The 23,124-nt window shown below is 49.0% G+C and overlaps 1 protein-coding gene across 1 annotated transcript; it reads right to left on the reverse strand.

Moving 5' to 3' along the window:
• Positions 1-8,923: 8,923 nt before the first annotated feature.
• On the reverse strand, positions 8,924-15,000 carry CNGA2 (cyclic nucleotide gated channel subunit alpha 2). The gene is made up of 6 exons (XM_021683492.1): positions 14,891-15,000; positions 14,579-14,671; positions 13,785-13,955; positions 12,580-12,687; positions 10,677-10,783; positions 8,924-10,329 (listed from the first exon to the last, which is right to left on the reverse strand). The coding sequence occupies exons 1-6, from the start codon at positions 14,998-15,000 to the stop codon at positions 8,924-8,926; spliced, it is 1,995 nt and encodes a 664-aa protein (XP_021539167.1).
• Between the last annotated feature and the right edge of the window lie 8,124 nt (positions 15,001-23,124).

The following is a 23,124-nucleotide window of genomic DNA, read 5'->3' on the forward strand; positions in this document are numbered from 1 at the left end:
TTCCTTCCTTCCTTCCTTCCTTCCTTCCTTCCTTCCTTCCTTCCTTCCTTCCTTCCTTCCTTCCTTCTATCCTTCTTTCTCCACTCAGAGATGGCCACAGCCTTACCTCTCCTCCAAGTTCTTCATTGCCCCAGTGAGGCAGGTGGAGGTCTGGACCCAGACCCAGGTCCAGGTCGAAGCCCACAGTGGAAGCCAGGCAGAACTCAGGTGCTCGTGTGGCAATGCTTCACAGCTGGCTGCTAGGCAGCACTTCCACTCCTTTGTGTAGTTGTGGATTTGCAGGGCCACTAGTCCAAAGTACTAGGTCTCCCCAAATGTAAGGTGGCATGACACAGATCTAGCCATAGTCACCAGCTATGAAAAATATGCTCTTAAAGTAACAGGCAAATATGAAGTAATGGATAGGATTTTTGTACCACTCACATATGATCCAATACATAGCAAGATTTGAAAATAGACAAAAATCAAGTTCCAGCCAGCTCCAACTCAAAATCCTCAAATGTCTCCAGTCAGTGCTTCAGTGCTTACTCTATCTGGCTGTGATGTTATCTCTGCACTTGGATAAACAACCCACCAGAAACTTGAGTTTTGGGCCCACAGTGACTCACTTGGGGGCTGCTGTCACTTCGGGCGGGGCTCAGGAACAGTTTCCAGGTCACTTGCCCAGAGCAACCAGTGCTTTGAACTGCTCACACCATGGGATCTTTCTGAAGCTGTCCCATAGCAGGGACAATTAGCTCTCAACACATTTGGACACAGTCACTGGCTCACCCTACATTGTCTTTGGGCCAAGGAAAACTATTTTCTGTTCCACAAGATCAGAACAGAAAGGGAAGAACATGACCATGCCTGCAAAATGAGTGGCGTTCCTGGGCCTCTTTTCAGGCAGATTTCCTCTTTCCTAGACTCTGTTTCCCCACCTACCCCCTGGCTTGCATCTGCACAGAACTGGTTTATTTCCAGAAACCACTGTTATGCTATGGACACACTGGATACACACTTGTTTCCTAAAGGGCTGTGCTTTTATTCCATAGGTACAGTAGGAAACACAGACAAATTCAAACATGTTAAAAAATGAAGAAATACACTGACTGGTTTCCTCATTCTTTCAAGAAACATTTTTTGGCATCTTCTCTGTGCCAGTCATTGAATGGGGACAAGGAAATTGAGCCACAAGAGGTAATTTGATCAAGCAGAGCCAAGGGAATCTCTGGAGACCCCAAAATCAGGGTGGCTTTGGGAAAGGTCAATTTCAACTTGAAGCCTAGGGAACTGGTCCCAGCCCTTGTAAAAGAGGGGCCAAGGAAGGGAAGAGACGAGGGCCATGACATCTGGGCCCCTCCTAAGGAGGCATTCCTGGGCCATTCCCTCCTAAGGTGGCACTCCCCCAAATTGTTTCAGTGTTTAGAGGGAGGACTCCAACCCAGCCTGTCTTTCCAAGCACATTGCATATCCAAGTGCTCAGCGATGAAATCGATCAGCAAAGGTGACTCACAGGCAGACAGCCAGTGCAGTCAGGGAGCCCTGTCTGCATTCCCAATTTGTCTGCTCAGGTTGTCGCCTTGTTAATGTTATTTACCAAGCCCAATGCCCCCAGTGCCTGTCCCCAGCCCCTGCTAGAGGTCTCCAGCCATTGTCCCTGTACGCCTGTCACATCTTGTCAATGCCTTCCTGAATTCAACAGGTCTGGGCAGCCTGTCTACAGACTTGCCTGCTCACTCCTGGGGCCCCAGGATCCAAGAAAGTGGCCTAGTGGCTACAACCCCATCACCTCTCAGAGCAGGTCCCAGAAGGAAATGTCCCACAGCTACATCTCCCCTGCCTTTCCTTGGGCAAGAAAGAGAAGGGGTTACCAACAATGACCCTGCGCGTGGCACTGTGCTGCTGGCAGACACAGTCAGGGTTTCAGTGAGAAGCGGGGGATGAATGGGTGGGAGGGGATTCTATGCGGAGGAACTGGGGAGACCTGAGGAGGCCCCTGGAGAACTTCCTCCTGCCATGCCCTGTGCCCGCAGCTGCACTTCTCACCTCGCCCAAACCCATTCTCGCCCGGGGGTCTTGGGGTGCCCCAGTTTCCTAGGGTCCAGGTCCTGCGACGTGTAGGGTGGGCAAGGGCTTGGAAAGCGCCGTACTAAGCTCCACTAGCGGCACGAGAGCGCCCCCACCATGCTCTGTGGCCAGAGGTGGAACAGCAGCTGGGTGAGAGATCCTGAACCTGAGCTAGCCTGGCCAACCAGCGCCTTCCAGACCTTGGCCCAGGCTGCTGCTCATCTCCACCAACGGCCTGTTCACCCCACCTCGCTTGGCCTCCAAGACCTGGGTCCCAAAGGCTTCTCCCCGCTCCAGCACTGGACAGTCCTCACCTCCCTAGAGCCAGAGTTCTCCAAAAAGCCAGAACAGAAGGGTCACCAGAGACCTTACTAATTATAAAGATAGGAAAACAGGCTGCAAATTCAAGGCATCCTTGCCCAATTGGATCCTTGGACCTGGCACACCATCCTGCTTGCCAAAACAGCTCCTCTGCATCCCTCAAGACCCTAGGCAAATATCAAGTACTCAGGGACAAATCTGTATATGGAGAACAAAATAGCAGCTTGCCCTGACCCCCTTAGAGTACTGCCCAGTTTGATTCCTGTAAGTACAAGTAGGTGAAAAGTTCTGGAAAAAAGTGGGGCGTCACCAAGCCTGGAAGAGCCAAGAAAGAATGGTTTGATTAGAAATAACGATTTAATGCCTTCTTCCCCAACTCTCCCACTGTGATTTGCCCCAGGTTTCCAAGGGTAGAAATTTCCATATCTCTAGCAAATAAGGTGAAATAGAACCTACCTTACATTCCTGGGCTCCCAGGCCAGTACCCCTATCATATCCTACACAGGCATGGCCCTGGTCCCAGCCACAGCACTAAGCCCCTTTGGACCTGTGCTTAACAAGCCTTTTAGCTAGAAATGCATCTTCATCACCCTCCCAAATGGTGCCAGCTGTAGCTGGCTTGGTATTGGGTCTTAAATAAGGACTGGATGGTCCTTCCAGGGAAATGTCTGCCTTTTCTCCAAGCAGAATCACTTAGTAGTTGGCAGCTCAGTCCATGCCAGGAGGAAGGTGACTTGCAACAGAACCCATAGTTAGTATGGTAAACCATTCCTCCTGCCAGAACCAGATGGCATCCCATGCCAGCCTACCCCAGTTCTCTGTTCGGCTTGCAGAGCTCTACCTTCAGTAGGGCCCTCTAGGGACCAAGTCCCTACCCACACTTCCAACACCAAGAAGCCTCAGCTATGGAGAAGGCACTGTGAATCCCACAGAGAGGAGGTGGGGACTGTTTTTGATGTGGATTTCTGTGAGGGCCACTTCAGGGCCCTGAAGACAAAGAACCAGTCATGGCAAGGTCTAGAGGAAGAGGGATCAAGGTGGAGGGACAGTGAGTGCAAGGCCACCAAGACAAGAAGAAGCTTGGTGGGAGTGTGGAAGGAATTAAAAGAAGACTGGAGGGCTTGGGGCAGAGAGAAGCAGGAGGAGAGAAAGAGCAGGCAAGGTCAGAGACATGGCCTGGGCCTGTAACAACAGGACCTGGAGACCACAGTCATAAGTTTGGATTCTATTATAGGAATAATGGGAAAACAATGGGAGGTTTTAAGCAGGGAAATGGAAAGGATTTCAGGGAGACAAGGTAGAAACAAGGACATTAGTCTGAAAACAACTGCAGGCATCTAGAAGAAAGCTTATGGTGGCTTGGACCAGGGTGGGACCAGTGGAAGTGGGAGAGGTACGTGGATTCTGACTTTACTTTGAAAGTTAAGCAGAAAGTAATTCCTGGCTGGTTGGATATACTGGATGAAGGAAAGAGGTAAGTCCAGGATGACTTCAATGATTTTGGTCTCAGCAACTGGAATGGTGGACAAACCATCACTGACATGGGGAGGATGGGAGGGAGCTAGTTTAGAAGAAAAGCAATAAAAGGTGAGTTATGATGGTGTTGATTTTGAAATGCCTTAGTGGTGTCAGGTAGGCATTTGGATATTCACCATTATCTGGTCACTGCCTTCATGAGCCACTGGAACAATTATTCATATAAACATTTTCTTTAAATCAACCTTAACTCGGTTCACTTTTCATAACATCAAGGGTTTCGTAGAATGCTAGTATTTTTTTCTCAATACACATTAAAATTAATAATGACAAACATAGTTTCCAGGTCCCCTTGAAGTTCAACCCTGACATTTCCTCCATGCCCAACCCCTAGCAAATTCTGGGCACCTAGCATACACAGACTTGAATTCAGCCATTGGCTTTAACACCCAAGAGCCTCCAAGGGCATTCGAAGGGATTGCAGTGGGGCATTCAGAGAGGAAGACTTGGTCCTACAGTTCAGCGAGGCCCTCAGGGCAGCCACCTACCTGCCTCAGTGAGCCCTGCTCAGCCCTCTGCTTGGTAGGGGGGTTTCACAGAGCGGCGCCCACCACCCTTTTCTTAGATCCATGCGCCCTCTGGTGGCTGGGTTCTCTGAGTCTCTGCACCGGGGGCTTCTGAGCTTATTTCCAAGCTTCGCAAAAGTGAGGGACCCTCTACCTTGGCCTCCTTTCAAGGAAAGGGAAAGGGGTCAAATTAGCTTTAGGCTAAAGGCTAAGGGACAAATAGGTGCTGCTGAGGCTGGACTTAAGCTGGGCTGAAGTGGGGGCAGCAGTCTGCCAGCTAAGCTGAAGCCACCAAGGGTCAGACCAAAAGGGGAGGGAGAGTGGTGGGTAGCAGCAGGGGTTTTTGTTTTCTATAGAAGGTCACCAATGCAAAGAAAAGAACATTGATAGCCATATACAAATAGGGCAATTTACCTTAGGTGGGTATTTTCAGAGGAAAATGAAGAACATTCCAATTCAAATATTTTAAAAATAAGAGCAGAGAACATCAGACTATGCTGAATAAATACAACACATAATGGAAAATGTACTTCAGTTCTTAAATTACAGCCAGTTATGGGAGAGAAGCGGGGGTGGTGGCCAGCAACAGGCAAGAGAGAGTCACGCTCTTGCAGAAAATAACCAAGGAGGGGACTAGGAGTGGACAGAGAGAGAGACACTGTCTGCCTCGGCTGACATCCAGGTGCTCACACAGGCGTCCAAACCACATCTACACAAGTGCGCACACACACACACACACACTCACATACTCACACACCCCAAGCTTCATGGATATTCTTTCTGTAACTCTTTCATCCTTTTCTCAAAGAACAAACTGTGTTTAGATGAGAAGAGACCAACTGCTAAACAGACACAGCCAGTGTTCAGGACAGTCTCACATAGAAGGCTGTGGTAGGCCTCAGAGAAGAGGCCACTTAGCTGAGTCTCAGAGGAAGAAAAGGCAGAAAAGAGTGATCCAGGCAAAGGGAACAGCATGAGAAAAGTCCTAGAAACCTAAGAGAACATAGACATTCAAAGCACCACAAAAGGGGGCACCTGGGTGGCTCAGTCGTTAAGTGTCTGCCTTTGGCTCAGGTCATGATCTCAGGGTCCTGGGATTGAGCCCCGCATCGGGCTCCCTGCTCAGCAGGAAGCCTGTTTCTCCCTCTCCCACTCCCCCTGCTTGTGTTCCCTCTCTCACTGTGTCTTTCTCTGTCAAATAAATAAATAAAATCTTTAAAAAAAAAAAAAAAGCAGCACCACAAAAGGTGATTAGACTCGAAGATGTCTGGGGAGAAGGTGGGAGCAGAGCCCTGAATCCTGCATCTCAATCCAGTGGGCTCCCCAGATGACCCAGATGAGTCACCTACTTTGCACTGGGGAAAATTAGGTCCAAGATTCAGTGTCTGCTAGATTGATGTGGGCTGGAAATCAGGCACCCATGGGGGTTGGGCCAAGGGTGAACCAGGCTCCAGTGGAAAAGGCTGCAGATTTCTTGCTAAAATCAAGGAAATATTTTTCAGTGCAGCCATCCCCCTTCTTCTGGGCAGTGCCATTCTAGGGCAACAAAACTAATATCTACTCTGGGTTCCAGCATGTAGTGAAGCTGAGCTCCTTAGTGTAGCCTTAGCTATGATCATCTTAGCTATGATCAACTGTTGGGTCCCCAAGGACCCCCACCTCCTGGTGGCTCAGCCTCTAATAAAGTGAAGGGACTTAGAGTCCTTTCTTCCAGCCCAGGACTCAAAAGGAGAGCATACACACTTGTGTATTCATGTTCCATCATGAATGCTGCCTCCCTACTGCTGCCACTCTCAGGGATCAGGTCTAAGCATGGGTAATCCCACCATGGAGAGCCCTCCAAGTGAGTCTGTCCCTGGTTAGGATTTGTTACTGTAAGGTAGGCAAGAGGCCAAGAAATTACATCTAATGTAAAAGAAGTCTGGCTAGAAGAATGAATTCCAATGAAGATCAGTGGTGACACCTACATCCAGGTAAATTGGACTATATAAAAATTAAAAACTTCTGTGTGCCAAAGGACACAATGAACAGTGAAAAAGCAACCTATGGAAAGCGGGGGAGGAATTGCAAATCATATCTGAGATGGGCTAATACCCAGAATATATAAAGAACTCCTACAACTCAATATGAAAAAACAAACAACATGATTAAAAAATTTGCAATGGACTAAATAGACATTTTTCCAAAAAAGATATAAAAATGGCCAACAAGCAATTGAGAGATGTTCTACATCACTATTTACCAGGGAAATGAATATTAAGAATACAATGAGGTACTACCCACACCCATTAGGATGACTACTGTTAAAAAATAAAAGCAAAAACAGAAAACGTTGGTGAGGGTGTAAAGAAGTTAGAATCCTAGTGCACTGTTAGTGGGAATGTAAAATGGTGCAGTTGCTATGGGAGACAGTATGATGGGCCCTCAAAAAATTAAAAATAGAATTACTGTAAAATTCAGCAATTCCACTTCTGGGTATCTTCTCAAAAGAAGTGAAAGCAAGAACTTGAGCAGATATTTGTGTATTCATGTGCATAGCAGCATGATTTACAGTAGCCAGAATATAGAAACAACCCAAGTGTCCATCAATGGATGAATGGATAAACAAAATGTGTTCTATCCATACAATGGAGTATTATTCAGTCTTAAAAAGGAAGGAAATTCTGACACATGCTACAACATAAATGAACTTTAAGGGCATTATGCTAAGTGAAATAAGCCTATCACAAAAGGATAAATAGTGTATAATTCCACTTATACGAGGTATCTAAAGTAGTCAAGTCATATAAACAGAAATTAGAATGGAGGTTGCCAGGTGCTAGCAGGGAGGGAAAATGGGGAGTTGTTGTTTGATGGGGACAGAGTTTCAGTTTGGGAAGATGAAAAATTTCTGGAAATTTGTTTCACAACGTGAATGTACCTAACACTACAAAACCATACACTTAAAATAGTTAATATTGTAAATTTGATGTGTATTGTACCATGATTAATAGATAGACAAATAGACATAGAGAAAGAGATGATAAATAGGCAGGTAGGTAGGTAGGTAGATAGAGGTAAGTGGTATGCATAAAAGCATCTAAGTCTGCACCTAGAGCTTCTTGCCCACTAATTAACACTTGTCCTTTGGGTTCCTAATCAACTGGTGGTACCCACTCAAGTATCTGCTCCTCCAGAAGATCCTCTGCAAATCCCCAGACGTAGCCAGTGTTTCTGTCAAGACCCTGCTACTGGCAAATGGAAACATAGGAGTTTGGTGTGTTCGCTCATTGCCCCAGTGAATCAGTATTTTCTGAAAGCCTCCTCTGGGCCAAGCATGTCCCCGAGGCTACAGACAAAGCAGTGAGGGAGAGAGTGTCCTGGGCCTGCCCTCAAAGAGCCCACAATCTGGAGGGGAAACCAGTTCTGTCAAAACCAAACACACAGCATGATAAGAGCCAGAATATAGACTCGCAAGTGCTGTGGGAGTCTAGAGAGGGGGTGATTGCCTAACTGGGAGCCTTCTCCAAGAAGGTGGTGCCTGAGCTGAGTCCTAAAGGACTCAGTGGGGCTTAGGCAGGCAGCAGAAGACAGCAGAGAGTGTTCCAGGCAGAGTGAGTCCTGGATAAGAGGGAAAAAGAGGGGAGAAAGGGAAAGAATGTGAATAGCAGAGCTGAGCAATAACCACAACTAGTTCAAATGAATTTATTGACTTGTAGGTGCCTCTACTGAAGATGTGAACTTGAAGAGTCTCCCACCCACTACCAGCCTCAGGGCTTCTTCAGTAATGCTCTGTATAGAGGGGTGATGGCCAGAGCTCCCACCCACCTCCTTCTCCAGGTGGCATTTCCTTGTTCCTCACTCCCTGCCCTGGAATGGACCAGGAACCAAGAGAATAATGATCTCTCTGGTCGAGAGAAGACTACAGAGACCTCACTCCTGGCTGGCAACATTCAGATGGATGAACAGAGCAGGACTTGGAGTGCCTGATGGAGAGGCAGCCCTGAGTGAGCACACTCCTACCTGCCACCTTCCTTTCCCTGCCTTGAGAGATAGACACAGTACCTATGGTAACCGTCTGCAGTCATTTCTTGAACTACATACATGTGCAGGGAAATAGAGATATTCAGAACACATATTAGAAAAGCAAGGGCCAGAACCAAGTGGGAAGCAGCTATGTGCAAAAGAGCCTGTAGAGAGGGCAGATCTGCAGTAGGGTACACAGTATCCTGCAGATGGGCTTCTTCAGAGCAGATCATTGCCCAGGCTTCCAGGCCCAAGAGAGACCCCTTCAAGATAGTTCAGCTGCTCCTCTCTTCTTTCCTCAGACTTGGACAAGCTAAAGCTCCTGGAAGCTGAGCCAACATGGTCTGCACTGTGCATAAGCTTGGCTATTAGCCGGACTTAGAGGAGGGCTCCTAGAGGCTTCAAGGAGAATTCAAGAGGGTAATGCATACAATATGGACACCTGCATGGCTCTTCTAGTTCCTGGGGTCAAGGCCAAGGCTGGGAAGGCAGTTGAGCCCAAGCCCTTATGGCTCATGAGCAGCAGCTGGCTCGGGGCTATTCATCCCATCTGACAGGTAATCATCCATATTGTTCTGCTTCATCTTGGTTTCCAGAACTGTAATGCGCTGCTTGAGTTTCTGCTGGGCTCCTGTGTACTCAGCCAGCAGGCGGCCAAAGCGAGTGTACAAGGTCTCCATGTTGGTCTCCAGCTGCTCTAGCTTCTCCTGTACATCTACTTCCATGCTGGCAGCCACCTCATTCTCATCCAGCAGCCCCTCCTTCATCAGGATCTCCCGGCCCCTCTCCTCCAAGACCTTCTTGGCATCAGGGTACTCAGTCACAGCTTCCATAAGATCATCCTTGGACAAGCAAAAGAGATCTGAGTAACCAAGGCTACGGATATTGGCTGTGCGTCGATTGCCCATTTTGCTGCCCTTAATGTTAAGGATACTGATCTCTCCAAAGCAACTCCCAGCCGAGAGAAGGGCATATTGAGTAACACCATCATCAGCCACTACTGCCAATTTGCCTTCCTTGATTATGTACATCTCCTTGCCAATATCCCCCTTGCGGCAAATGTAATCTCCAGGGCTGAAGACCTGAGGACGGAGCTTCAATACCAGCTCCACCAGCAGGCCAGCCTCACAATCCTGGAAGATACGCACTTTTTTGAGGGTGGACAGATGGACATTGATGGCTATCTCAGCCCTCAGCTTGGCTGGCAAGTTCTTGAGAACTTCCCGTTCATCCACACTCTTCTTATTGGTCCACAGGTAGTCAAACCACTTAATGACCTTGGCTTCCATCTCCTTGCTGACCTTTCGGAACTGCATGTAATGTTTGACAGCATCAATCTTGGCCTGGAATTCAGCCCGGGTGGCATTCATGTTGGAGATCATGGAGCCCACGTTTCCCACAATGGTGGCAAAGATGAGGACACCAATCAGGAAGTCAAAGATGACAAATAAGTACTCCTCATCCTTTACAGGGGGTGGCGTCTCCCCAATGGTGGTAAGTGTCAGGGTAGACCAGTAAAGGCAGTAGATGTATTCCCTAGCCAGGTAGCCATACTCAGGGTCAGTGATGTTGGGATAAACCCAGGTGTCAACCCCAAAGCCAATGGACTTGGAGATGGCATAGTAAATGCAGGCATTCCAGTGGATGATGACCAAGATATAGAGGACCAGGTTGCTGATTCGGAAGATGTTGGGGTAACTGGTACGTGTCTCAGTGCGGTCAAAGAATTCAAACATGCGGGCAAAGTGTAGCAAGCGGTTAAAGCGCAGCTCAGGGCTGTGGATGCCCACAGCAAAATAGATCAGGTCCGTGGGAATGATAGAAGCCACATCTAGCTTGAACTGCAGGGTGTGGATATAGTTGTCCCGCAACTTCTTAGGATCTTTGACCAGCAGCCCTTGCTCCAGAAAACCTAGTAGAGATGCAAACCAGTATATCAGCTCTGCCCTCAGGCCTGTCCCTCCCAATAGGCTAATGCTCAGCAAGGGACAAACTGCACATTCATCCCTCCTTCCCAAGGAGAGGTATAGGAAACTCACTAGCAGAGCTGGCCTGAAGGACCCTAAAAGATGACCACCAGGTTTGAACCTCACTAAGCACATGGGGACTGTGAGGTTCAAAGAGGAGCAGACACCAACTCAAGTCCCAGCTAGGCAGTTGAGTCTAACACAGTGTCAAGAGGGCTTCATAAAAATATGGACTCAGGACTTTGGACCTATGGGTGATGCTCCTGCATATGCATCTCAGTTGCTCACCTACCTGTGCGCAATCGGATGAAGAGGTCCATGATATACACTACATCTGAGAAGTAGTCCAGCACCAGCCACACTAGGTAGTAGCCTTTTTGTAGGTCACTGAAACAGGCTCTGCAGGAAGACAGGACTGGACTTCACCCTCAAAGTCAGCCAAGGCCCTCTGGAGACCTCAAACTGAGTGCCCACTGAGCACAGGGCTTGGGATGGCTACCAGGGACACTGATCAATCACAGTCAGTCTAAGGTCATGAAGAAACTTACTGACAAGCAACTTCTACTCCAATCCTTATTATTACATAGACATCCTTAAACAGACATCCACACTGACCATTACTTGTCTCTCATCCACTGGACTATGAGTACCAAGAAGGCAGAGACCACCTCTTAGTCATTACTCCATACCCTATGCCCTAGTCCAGAGCACCAGGATTTGACAGGTGTGAGTTGAATGAAAAATGAGTCATTGGAAGTATGAATTATAATACACAGCTGAAAAGCCTCCATACCCATCTCTGCAACATACACCTATTGAGAACCCAACACAAACCACTGGCCAATCCAGGTGAGAGAGGAGAGAGTAGCTGGGCTTAACCGAGAGGCAGTGGGAATGAAGAGAGGTTGGAGGCTGCAGGAGTTTTAGGAGGAATTGACAAGACTTGGTGACTGAATGGGTAGGAACCTAAAGAGGGAGCCGAATAAGAGAACCCAGGATGATGACCCAGTGAGTGTACTAGTCAAAGGGAAGAGCAGTTAATTCTGACTACTTGGTCACATTTCAAATAAAACCCCAGCCCCCTCCACTGGTGCACAAAGCCTAGAGAACAGTCCTGTGCCTGCCTGATATTCACTTGAAGTCCTCCAGCCACACTAGGCCATCCTGAGATGGGGTCTTAGCATTTGTTCCTCCTTCCCAGAATGTTCCTTTCACCAGCCTCAGGCACCTAAATAACTGATTCCCTCTCACCATTCAGGTCTCAGCTAAGGTGTCACCTCCTCAGAGAGGTCTACACTGACTGCCCTTTCTCTAGTAGCTTCCTGCCTCAAGTCCCTTAGGCATTTGTTTTGTTCATGTTTACTGCCAGTGTCTCCCACTAGCCTGAGAGCTCCAAGAGAGCAGAGACCATGTGTGTCTTGTTCACCGCATTATCCCCGGCACTTAGCACAGAGCCTGGCATCCAATGGGTGCTCAGTCAAACCCTTGCTGAATGAATAACTGAAGTGGGGGATGGGATGGGGTGGGAAATGATGTCAAGGAAAGCTACCTGTAGAGAGTGGCTTTGGATCTGAAACTGTAAGAAGAATCTCCATAGGCTAAAAATGGGGAAAGGGAATTTTCTCTTAAGGAAACAGCATGTTATGATCCAGGAGTAGTGAGTACTGGGGCTGGGGTATGTCCAGAAGGTGGAACTAGAGAGAAGGCCAGGTCCAGAGGGCTGTAAAGGACACTCTGAGGGCTTCAATTTCATCCGGTGAGCAATGGGGAGTCATTGAAGGCTTTGTGAGGAGGAACTGACATAATCAAATACCAGTTTCTAGCAACCACACTAGTTGCAAGCATGAAGGATGCATTGGAGGGGGCAAGAGTGCCTACAAGAAATGGTTGCAAGACTATTGTAGTTATCCCAGGGAGAGAGGAGGGTGGCCAGGACAGTATTGGTGTAGATGGAGAAGTAAGAACAGATACCAGGAAAGGATAGACAGGAAGCTTTGGTAGCATATTAAGTTGGGAAGTAGGGGGCATTGGGAGTTAATAAGGCAGAGGGAGGTGCCATTGGCAAACAGGGAATCCAGAAAGAAGGCTGGGTTGGGTGAGCTCTGTATACACAGCTGGGACTGGTGTACTCTCAACCCCAAGGCCTGGGCACTGGGATGCTTTGGCCACCCCCTCCCAGATCCCTCCCTGCTCACCTGGCCACCAGCAGGCACCAGTTGTAGAGGACAAGCATAGCAATGACAAATAGCCAGCGGTAGTACCAGTCCCCAGCTGGATCCAAGACAAATAGTTCAAATTTCTTCCTGAGGAGACAGACAGAGGCCAGGCTTGGGGACTAGGTCCTCAGCATGGCAGCACCCCCAGTTCCCAGAGGCCAGGGGTCCTTTAAAAAGTAATTCTTAAGAGGATGTGCAGGGGAAAGACTGGGTTGGCTCAGGGCCCCATTTTCAGGGAGCCACAACTTGGTACTGGGCATCTGAGTATAGCTCAGATGGGCAAGGGTCACCCTTCTTCCTATTTTAACCCCACACAAACCCATTGGTTCTCATGCCTTCTGGAGGTCGCTTGCCCATAGGGCAGGGCATGGCCAGGGGCAGTCTTTTCATTGGGGTGGGTCTCGGGGCCTGGGGAAGGACTTCTGCAGGATGGTAATAAGGGCTCAGGGCCTGTTCCCACATCTCTCCTGGGAAGAGAGAGGCACTCCAAGAAAGTGAGTGCCACGTGCTTCCTGCCCACCCCACCCTCCCTGTTTGGTCCCTGGTCTCCAGCTCCCAAATCGCTTTCCCAGATGCTACATCCTATCTTGGCAAAAACTCTTTTCCTCCACTGTCCAGAAGTGGGGAATGTCGGCTTGGCCAGACATTCCCAGTCGCCAGCTCATTCCTCAAAGAACAGACCCTCCAGCTCCACCTTCTCCGCCCTCCCCACTCCCTCCTGCTCAGTTGTTCCCAGGCCTTCCCCGGCCAGCCAGACCCCAGTATGGCCTCCTCAAAGGCCCACCTCTGTACCGACATTGGCGCTGGTGTAGGCATACTCTCAGCAGCACTCCCTAATTGCACCCTTCTTTGCATTTACTGACTGCTGGAACTGAGACTGGGGTTGGCACACATCCAGGTGCCCTTGCTTTTTGCTTCATGAGCAGCAAGAGGACATCTGGCAAGGGGCAGCTAGGGGAAGAAAAGCCACCAGGAGCTCCCATGGTAATTGGCCCCTGGATGTTGGAAAAGCTGTGAACTAGAGTTAAAACCATAGCAGGTCTCCCCTGCCAACCTGTTTGCCTGCCATGGTAGGGCTTGATATAGACCCCAGTCTTCCTCTGGCAGTGGCATAAGAAACCCCACCAAGCCCTACAATTGCATGCTTGAGAGCCCTTCTAGTCCTACAAGCTGGACAGCTATACTTGGTGCCCTTGCCCTCGCCGTCCTTGTCGCCTTTGCCATCCCCTTGCTGTGTCATCACAGTCTGGAGCTCGGGCCCACGGAAACGCTCCAGGAATGAGTCAGGTCGCAGTTCCTCCTCACGAAAATTCTTGTTGGCCCACTCTCTAATGATCCCCACCAGGCGGACAATCCTAGAGATGAGAGGAAACATGAGCCAGAGAGGAGAATCATGCTGTTCAGAAAGGATGTAGGCCCAAGAGTTCACTATCTGGTGAGGGAGATGGAGAAGGGACCTTGGAAACAGGCCAGTCTATGATGTCTGCCATGTTAACAGTTGTGATGGGGGCCAGCACTGAGGGCAGGGGCTGGGGTTCAGGTATGACTCTGAATGCAGCCTGAGGGGCAAGGGGTTGCTCTGAGAAGACTTCCTGTCAGAGGTGCCATCTCAGTTGATTGTGGAGAATAAATAGTGGTTTCCAGGGCAAGATAAACGTTGTGCTAATGGAGGGCAGACCAGGAGGAATATTGATCCAGGTTTCCTGAGACCTAGGCTGCAGATCTCAGGACCCTCTACATAGACCCCTTTGCTGGGAAAGATTCCTCCCCCTTTCCCAATGCTGAGACAGACAACTCTGAAGGCAATACTCCACTGACCACTCCCAGCTTGCTCACAGGAACCTCCTCAGGAGAAAAGTGCTTCCCAGGGGTCTTAGAAGAAAGGTTCAGTGGGACTGAGAGAAGGTGAGTTATGGTAGTCACTCTGACAGGCCTCATGGGCAGAAGCAGGTAGCAGGAGGGCAGTGGTGGAACCCACCTGTGGAAGCCACCCCTACCCTGCTGGGGGGCATCCATCTCCGCCAGCCTCTGCAGTTCTGAGGAGGTGTCATCGTCAGCTGCAGACTGTGGCCTGTAGAGGAAGAAGCAGAGCTGACCAGGGTTTCTATGGACATACCTTGTCTCCTATCAGCACTTTTCTCTCCCGGGAGGTGCCTAGAAATCCCATAGCCCCTTTTTAGAGGGTATCCTTAAGCCAAAAGATGGTTCGCTCTGTGATAATGAGGCAGAGCTGGGAGAAAGTAGAAGCCTCCAGGCCATCTCTGAAATGATCCAGCCTCAGCAGACTCACCTGCTGCTGGTCCTGTGGTCATCTTTGCCATTGGCCTTGATGACAGGAGGTGCGTGGTGGTTGTGGTTATTGGCTGGGGAACTCTTCACACCATTGGATTTTTCTGTCATCCTCCATGTACAACGAGTATCCTCACCTGCCAGGGAGATGGCCAAGAGGAAGGTCACAAAGGATCTTGGATACCATATAAGGCAGAGGAGGTGCAAGTGAGCAGTGAGAACAGAACCAGGGCTCACCTGGCAAACCCCAGCATTCTTGGGTACTGCTATGGCAATGCCGGACAGGGGGATTCAGCATTGCCTAAATACCAGGCTCTAAACACCAAGAAAATGAAGATGCTGTCTCCACTCTGCCAGGTAATTTAAAAGGCAAACAACACTAAATAATTTGCAAAATGTGCTTATTTTTCTTTCACCCCAGTGAATTTTTTGACATATGAACTATCAAAGCTAAAACAACAAAAAAAATGGATTAAAAAAAAAAAAAAAAGATGGTATGCCTGGGCAGCACAGTCAGTTGAGCATCCAACTCTTAGTTTTGGCTCAGGTTGTGACCTTGGGGTCCTGAGATTGAGCACCGAGTTGGGCTCCACACTCAGCATGGAGTCTACTTAAGATTCTCTCTCCCTCTCCCTGCCCCTCCCACTTGTGTGCTTTCTCTCTCTCTCTCAAATAAATTAATTAATTAATTAAAAAATACTGTCTAAGACATCTTCTGGTGCCCTGGCTTTCCAGATGTCTGGCACATGCTTAGGATGCTGAGCACCTCCAAACCAGCCACTGTCCCCAAACTCCTGACCCATGGGAGGAAATGTATCTCCTTGGCCCAAAGCAGTTGCCTCTCCACCACTCCCCCCTGCTCTTTGGTTCTCCTGACCCAAGACCACCTCAGAGCTCATGCTCCTCAGGTGGGAGTTCATCTCTCATTGACTTCTTCAACCAGTGGTACTGTCTCTGGCACTCCTTCCTCTCAGCTCTAGTCACATTCTTCCCAGTACCCTCCAAGTAATGTTGCATAAGCTGAGAAACAAAGAGGAGCCCAGGGTTGGAGCAGGGAGTGAGGAGGAGAGAAGGGAGAACTCCCATGGGCTCCATAGGCAGTAGTACCAGTCATATGACTTTCTCCTTTGGGCTACAGGGAGCCTTGGAAGAGGTGAGCAGGACCATGGCTAGAACAACATTATATTCTAGAAAGATCCTCTGGCTGCTATGTAGAGACCGGATTATATGGGGAGCAAGATTGGAGGCAAGGTGGTAGGGAGAAGGCTGAAGAAGATGGTGCCAAAGGAGCCCAAGACAAGTGGGCAGTGTGGAGAACTATTCAGGAGGGAGAAAGGACAGGACTCAGAGATGGATGGGGTATGGGGAGCACTGGAGAGCAAGTGGGTGGGATTACACAGAAAGAAAATACAGACTGAGGGACCAGGTCAGAGCTCTGGAGAACCCCAAAGTTTAAGATATGAGTAGAGGAGGAGGTATTCACAAAATAGACTAAGAAGGAGCAACCTGAGAGGGGAAAATCCTGAAGAGAGACAGGTGATTACATTCACTCTGCAATGTTTCTTGCCATGGGGTCAGGGAGGCTGGGGAAAGAGATTCAGAGCAGCTCTTCCCTGCTCAGGTTGGTCAGCATGTCCCACCAGATTTGATCAGAAATGGTCAGCACACACACCCCCCTGGGTTGCCTATGGCCCCTACTGCTGAAACCCTGCCACACTCCTCATCACCTCATCCCCCCCATCTACCCGTTCCAGGTTCCAAAGCTGTCACCATGGTGATGGCAGACACACCAAGCTCTATGGTGAGTGGTAATAACAAGCAGCCTCAGAGCTGCTCGCTTGGTGCTCTCTGTGGGACTACAGCACTGGGATGCTAATGAGGGCACCTGAGGGATAAGAACCAGCATCTCTGAGTCCCTGTTTAGACCCTAGAGGCAGCAGACCATGGAGACAGAAAGTTCCAGGCAATGCAAACAAAGGTGGTACCACTCACACTGATCAGAGTTGGCCTCAGTGGAGCACTGTTCAGTGAATGAATAGCAGGGGTACAGGTGGGGCAGTAAAGGGCAAGTCCTTTGCAGGGATGGAAGAGACACTGGTGTGAGGAGGCTGGACCCAGAGTGGAATGTGAGCAGAGGAGGCCAAGCCAACCCAGGGAGGCTGCAAATACCAGAAAGAGGACTTGAGGCAGCCTCTCACTGATAAAGATCCAGTGCAGGCCCTGCCGACCACCACTTGGACCTCTTCCTTACTAATCATCCCTGATAGCAGTGGCCCTCAGCCCACAATAGAAATAACTGTGGGGGCGCATGGCAACATTTATAGCCTCTCTAAGGTTCTAGCACCAAGACAGATTCTTCTCCCATTATTCCTGCTCCTTCTCTGCTATGAACAGTCCCTTCCTTCAGTCTGATTGTCCAGCAGCTGCCCTGCCACACACATTCCTGTTCATCAGAACCACCCCCTCAGGCTGCTTGCCAGGGAACAAAGGCAGGCAGCTATCTCCTGGCACTGTAGGCAGCTAGGCCAGTGGTTCTCAGCTGCACACTCTCCAAGAAACTTCATCTAGTCCTAAGGCTTCCATTACCATCATGTCCCAAATTAAGGTCCCAATTCAGGCATCTCTCCCAAGCTGCCCACCCATATCTCCAGCTGTCTGGTAGACATCTCCTTTGAGGCACCCCAAATGCAACATAACTAAAACTAAACTTGATACTTTTACCTACAAATTGGCTTCTCCAAGTTACCCATCTCATAAAGGGGGGCTGCCCTCTACCCAGTCATCCAAACCAGAAACTTGGATGTCAACCATAATTCCTTATTTCCTTCAATCATCATACCCAGACAGCCTCTGTCCTCAGTCAATTGTCCCCCAAAAGTGTCAAAGATCTGTCCATCTACTGCCCTCCATTCCCAAGGCCCTGGCCTGGTCTCGAGCCTTGACTGTTGCTCTGCAGACATGCTACAGCAGAGTCTGACTGCCTCAATCCTCACCAGGCTCTGGAATGGAGGGGAGACATGGACATCATCAGGGTTTGCTGGGAGTTAAAGCTCTCAGAGGGGATGAGAGCAGAGAAGGAGGCTGAGGATAACATTCTCAAGACCAGCAAAGGTGACATGTGGCCCAAGGAGCTGAAAGAGTGGGGGAAATTGGTGACCTTATCAAAAGCAGCCTCCCATCCTTCTCCCCTCTAGCAGCTATTAATTTGTTTTCTGTATTTACAGATTTGATTCTGCTGGTTGTTTGTTGGTAGGGAGATGGGCAAAATGGGTGAAAGGGGGTGGGAGATACAGGCTTTCACTTACATAATTAATAAGTAACAAGGATGAAAAAGGTACAGTGTGGGGAATATAATCAATGGTATTGTAATGGTGTTGCATGGTGATAGATGGTAGTTACACTTGTGGTGAGCACAGAATAACATAGAGAAGTTGGATCACTATGCTGTACACCTGAAACTAATGTAACATTGTATGTCAACTATACTTCAATTTTCTATTTTAAAAAAAAACCAGCCTCAAGGAGTAGTGGTAAAAGACAACATGTTTTGCAGGGTTTCATAATGAGTAGTAGGTGAGGAAAAAAAGATATGAATATGTCTAACTCTTTCCAGAAGCTTGACTGAGAGAGAAAGGAGAGAGAGTAGAAACTCGAGAATGTGGGGTTGCAAGAGGTTCTCTGTGGTGCTCCTGTTATTCTTTTAGTGAGATAATAAAGCAGGTATAAAAGTTCTGAGGAGGGATTCAACAGATAATGAAAGTATCTGTGCATTTGACCAACTGCAGGGGGAGCCTGATAGATTCCCTGGGTTGAGAAGACAGACAAGAGAATCCAAGGAGACCAAAGGCAGCTGGAGTTTGCAGAACAGAGCACTGGGGAAGAGAAAGTTGCACAGAGAGAGAATTCTGGAGATCTGCAGAGTCCCTTTCAAGTTTTCAGCTGAACATTTATCAACACACACCTATGAGGAAGGAAGTTATCCATGGCTGGGGAAAGAACCATTCCAAAAAATTACAGGTTACAGTTCCCAACCCTAGCACAGGGCTTGGAATAGTGTCTGATGCCACCAACTAGACTGGAAAACTTAATAATTCATGGGGTATCTGGTGGTGTATCCAGAAGGGTCCTGCTACTGTAGTGGGGAATAATTTGTTCCTAGACTGAACACTGTTCTGGTCCCACTGAAAAAGTCTGAAAAGCAAGACTCAAAAGGATCAAACTTCCCAAATAAGTTAACTTCATCCCAGAGCAAGACTCAAAAATATCTTTTAAAATAATAAAAAAGTATCCAGCATCCAACAAGGTAAAATTCACAATGTGTGGCATCCACTCAAGAATTACCAAGCATATAAATAATGTCTCCATAATGAAGAGGAAATGATCTATTAATTAAAACACACCCAGAACTGATACAAATATAGAATTACCAGACAAGGTTGTTAAAACAGTTACTATAACAAAGATAAAAGAGAATGATAAAAAGAAAAATCAAAGCACCATTGAGCTGTGGGACAACTGCAAGTGGCTGCATATAGGTGTTGGTGAAGTTCCTAAAGGAGGGGGAGAGAGAAAAAAATATATGAAGAAAAAATGGCCAAAAGTCTTCCAAGTTTGACAAAAACTATTAAGCCCACAGATACAAGAAGCTCAATGCTTCTTTCTAAGCATAAGAAACATGAAGAAAACTACACCAAGGCACATTATAATCAAATACCCCAAATCCATTGATAATGGGAAAGCCTTAAAACTAGCCAGAGAAATAAAACATATTATGTACAGTCACAAAAGTAAGGATGAAATCAAATGTCCAATAATAAAGGTAAGGACCTGATGGTAATAAGGAAAATCCTTCTGCTGAGCTTCAGGGTTTCCTTCCAACTTCCAACTGGACATTACTCTCTGGCTACCCTTGGACAGGTGCAGTTCATCTTGTCCCAAATCACACTGAATTCACCACCATCAGCCCTTAAACAGACATTTGTGACTGACTGAGACTTCAAGCCTTCAGCTTCTGGCCTTCAGGGTGGCTTGGCACTCAAGCTTCTCCCTAAAGAGCATGTCCAGGCTCATTCTCCCTGTGCACAGCTTCCTGCCAAGTTCCCAAAGTCCTATAGTGAAGCCTGAGTCCAGACCATGCCACCTTTTTGCCAACACCCCCCTGCACTAGATTGTGCACTGCCTGAGGGCAGGCATCAGGATCTGCATTGTTATACAGTGCCTCCTCATACAGCACTGCAGCTGGTTCCTGGAAATTGTCCCACACATATTGATGGAAGGAAGGAAGGGATGGAGGGAGGGGGGAGAACACATAAAGGTTAGACCTTAGTGCAGTTCTGAGGAATCTCAGAAGGCAGACCTTAGAAGAGGGAACTGCTAGCAGGGAGACGCTCCAGTGAATTCTTCCAGGTGACTGGGTATCCCAACTTCTTTTATAGTCCAGGCCATTCTGGCCTCAGATTCAAGTTAATACCAGCCAGATTTTTTTCTGATTGGGAAGGGAACTCTTCCATGACTGATAGCCTGGAGAGGCAGGCTCCGAGTCTCAGCCAGAAGCTAGTGCCCCAGATATTAAATTTCAGCCATTACAGCAGAGAAAGTCCTAGGTTGTAGGCAGAGAATGGTACCAAGGGGTGAATCATGCACATCATGGGTGGCAGGGCAGTAAGGACAAGCAAGCAGGAAAGCAGAGAGGTAGGCAGGCAAGCAGACAGTGACAAGGAGAGCCAAGAAGAAGCTAGAACCTGGGGATGCAGGGACAGTTTCTCATTCATTGAGCAACTACCATGTGCTGAATACTTGACCTAAGTTAACTCATTTAATCCTCACAACAACCTGACAAGTTTGATGCTATTATTATCCCTACTGCACAGATTCACACCTAAGCAATCTCACTCCAAAAGCACACTCAGCCACAGGGTCAGCCTGGCAGGTGAACAGAGCCAGGGACTTGGGTATGAGTACCAAGAGGAGAGTTAGGTCAGAACTGCACCAAGCACTGCAGGCTCTTGTGAAGCTGAAGTTGCAGTGACCCTGCTAAGTCCCAGAACTAAGGACAGTGTCTGGTACTTCTTGAAAGGATGAGGGAATCATCTACATGACAAATTCCAAACTCTGCATTTGGGCATTCAAATCCCTTCTGGATCTCACCAGACCCACCTTTGCAGCCTCATCTCTTGTGGGGTCATCTCATGTTGGAACCTGGTGGGGTGTGGCTAGGTCTTGTCCTGGCAGTTCTGAGGCAACCATGGCATCCAAAGGCCAACCAGGTATACACCTTGTCAGCCAGTTGGGGTTCAACTCAAAGCACACGTGCCCAGTCTAAGCACTCAGTGTCAACTTCCTCTAGGGAAGGCAGCCACCACCCAGGAGGCCTCACCTAACAAGTAGTGCTAAGGACTCTGCTCATGCTCTGTCAACAGCAGGGCCAGGACAGTGGCAGGAAATCTAGAGACCAGGCCACCCCAACATTAGCTGTCTCTTTCAGCCACAGGCCAACATGGATGGAGCTGACACTTCCTGGATGGAGCTGACACTTCCTGGTCTGGGGTCAAGCTCAGCTGAAGGACCAAAATGGAGAGCCTGTCTCTGCCCCAGGCCTGGCTCTGGAATCTTCCCTCAGCTAGAAGCTCTAAAAACTTCATTGCACATGCTTTTGCCCAAATGGCAGAGGGGCTGGCTCCCAAAGCCTGAGAGACCTGCAGTAGACACTCTCCCTCAAGGCTCTTCTGAAGAAGCCAGGGTGCATTTGAAGGACTTTAAGGCTGGGATGCCCAGAAATGCCCTGGGCCAGGCAGAGTGGAGGTAGGGGTGGGTTGTAAGGTCCATAGGCTTTTCCTTCTCTCCTACCAAAGCCTGCCTGGCCAAGCAGCCCCTCAGCCCCTCAGGCCCTGTACTCCAAGTCTTCTCCAGTCACTCTCCTAGAAGAGAACAAAGACTTAGCTGCCTTGGGCCAAACCTAACATGGCACTCTGTGTCTTCATACTCCTAGAGGCCCCAGGATTTCATTCAGCTGCTTTGACAAGAGACAATGTTTCCCCACACAGCCACTTTCCCTCAGCTGGGAAAGACCAGTCATATGAAAGCCCATGTCAACACAGGCTCTAAGACCTGCACACTTTCATGGGCTCCAGCTCCTACTCCATGTAGGCCATCAGCTCTGGCTACAAGAAGGTGCCAGCCCTTGATCAGTGTCTGCCTCAACCCAATGCCAGCCCCTTTCCTTACCAATCAGATGACTTCAGAGGCAGGGTGTCCCTTGACCACAGTCAGCATCCATTGGCCCTTCTGTGAAGCCTCCAATCAGAGACAAGCCCCTGGGGGCTCATCAGTGCCTGAAGCCAGCAGTGACCTCCTGGTGTTCCTGTTCCCAGGCCACTGGGGTCCCTGAACCCCCACACAGCTGGCAGCTTCTCAGAGAGCTGCCTCACCCTGCCTGACACCAGCAGGGGAGACTGACAGTGGCTCAGAGGAGCTCATGCCCATGGCTGCAGCAAGCTCAAGACCCTGGCCCAGGGCGGCACCCACCCACTGGAGAAGCTGTCGGGCCTGCTGGCTGGATGTGTGACCCTCTCACTATGGGCCCCGTACACCTCAGGCTGTAAGCAGGTGAGGGCTGGTTGCTGGGCTGCCTGACTGTGGAAGCTGCTTGTCTGCTGAGACCCAGGAGCCAACCCCTCCCAAGCTCCCTGAGGAGCCCTCGCTTACATGGAGCATGCATCACTCAGGGCTTTGTGTCTGGGGACTCAAAGCTGCCAGCTCACTGCCCCCATGCACCTGCCTCCCACCTTGGTCACAGTCCTGGCCAGCCTACCTGCCAGATGACAAGCCAGGAAGAAACCTGGGAGAGAAAAGAGGTTCCTGGGGTGGAGCAAGGTTGGAAAGGAAGCCATTCCTTCTTCTCCAGGGCTCCCTGGACTTGGCCTCTAAGAGGGGCCATGGCTGGGGAAGTGAAAGAGGGCAAAACCCTTGGGTGGCAAATCATTAGCTCCTTTTCAAGAGGCCAGGTACAACAAAGCCCCCTCTGTGCACCTCACATCTTTCCACATGCCCACTTTCTTCTGCCTGGGAAGCCAACCTGAGACAGAAAAACCAGAATATTGAGTTTCAGCATCTGCATCTGCCAAGGCTGGCAAGAGTTTAAGGGCCAGCCCAGTGGGGCAGGCACGACCAGAGGTTTACTGCTTTCCCCACCTGCACACACATCTGGGGAACCGGCCCATCTCTCAGTGGGTTGTG

The sequence above is a fragment of the Neomonachus schauinslandi genome, chromosome X (assembly GCF_002201575.2).
Source record: "Neomonachus schauinslandi chromosome X, ASM220157v2, whole genome shotgun sequence".
Lineage (NCBI taxonomy): Eukaryota > Metazoa > Chordata > Mammalia > Carnivora > Phocidae > Neomonachus > Neomonachus schauinslandi.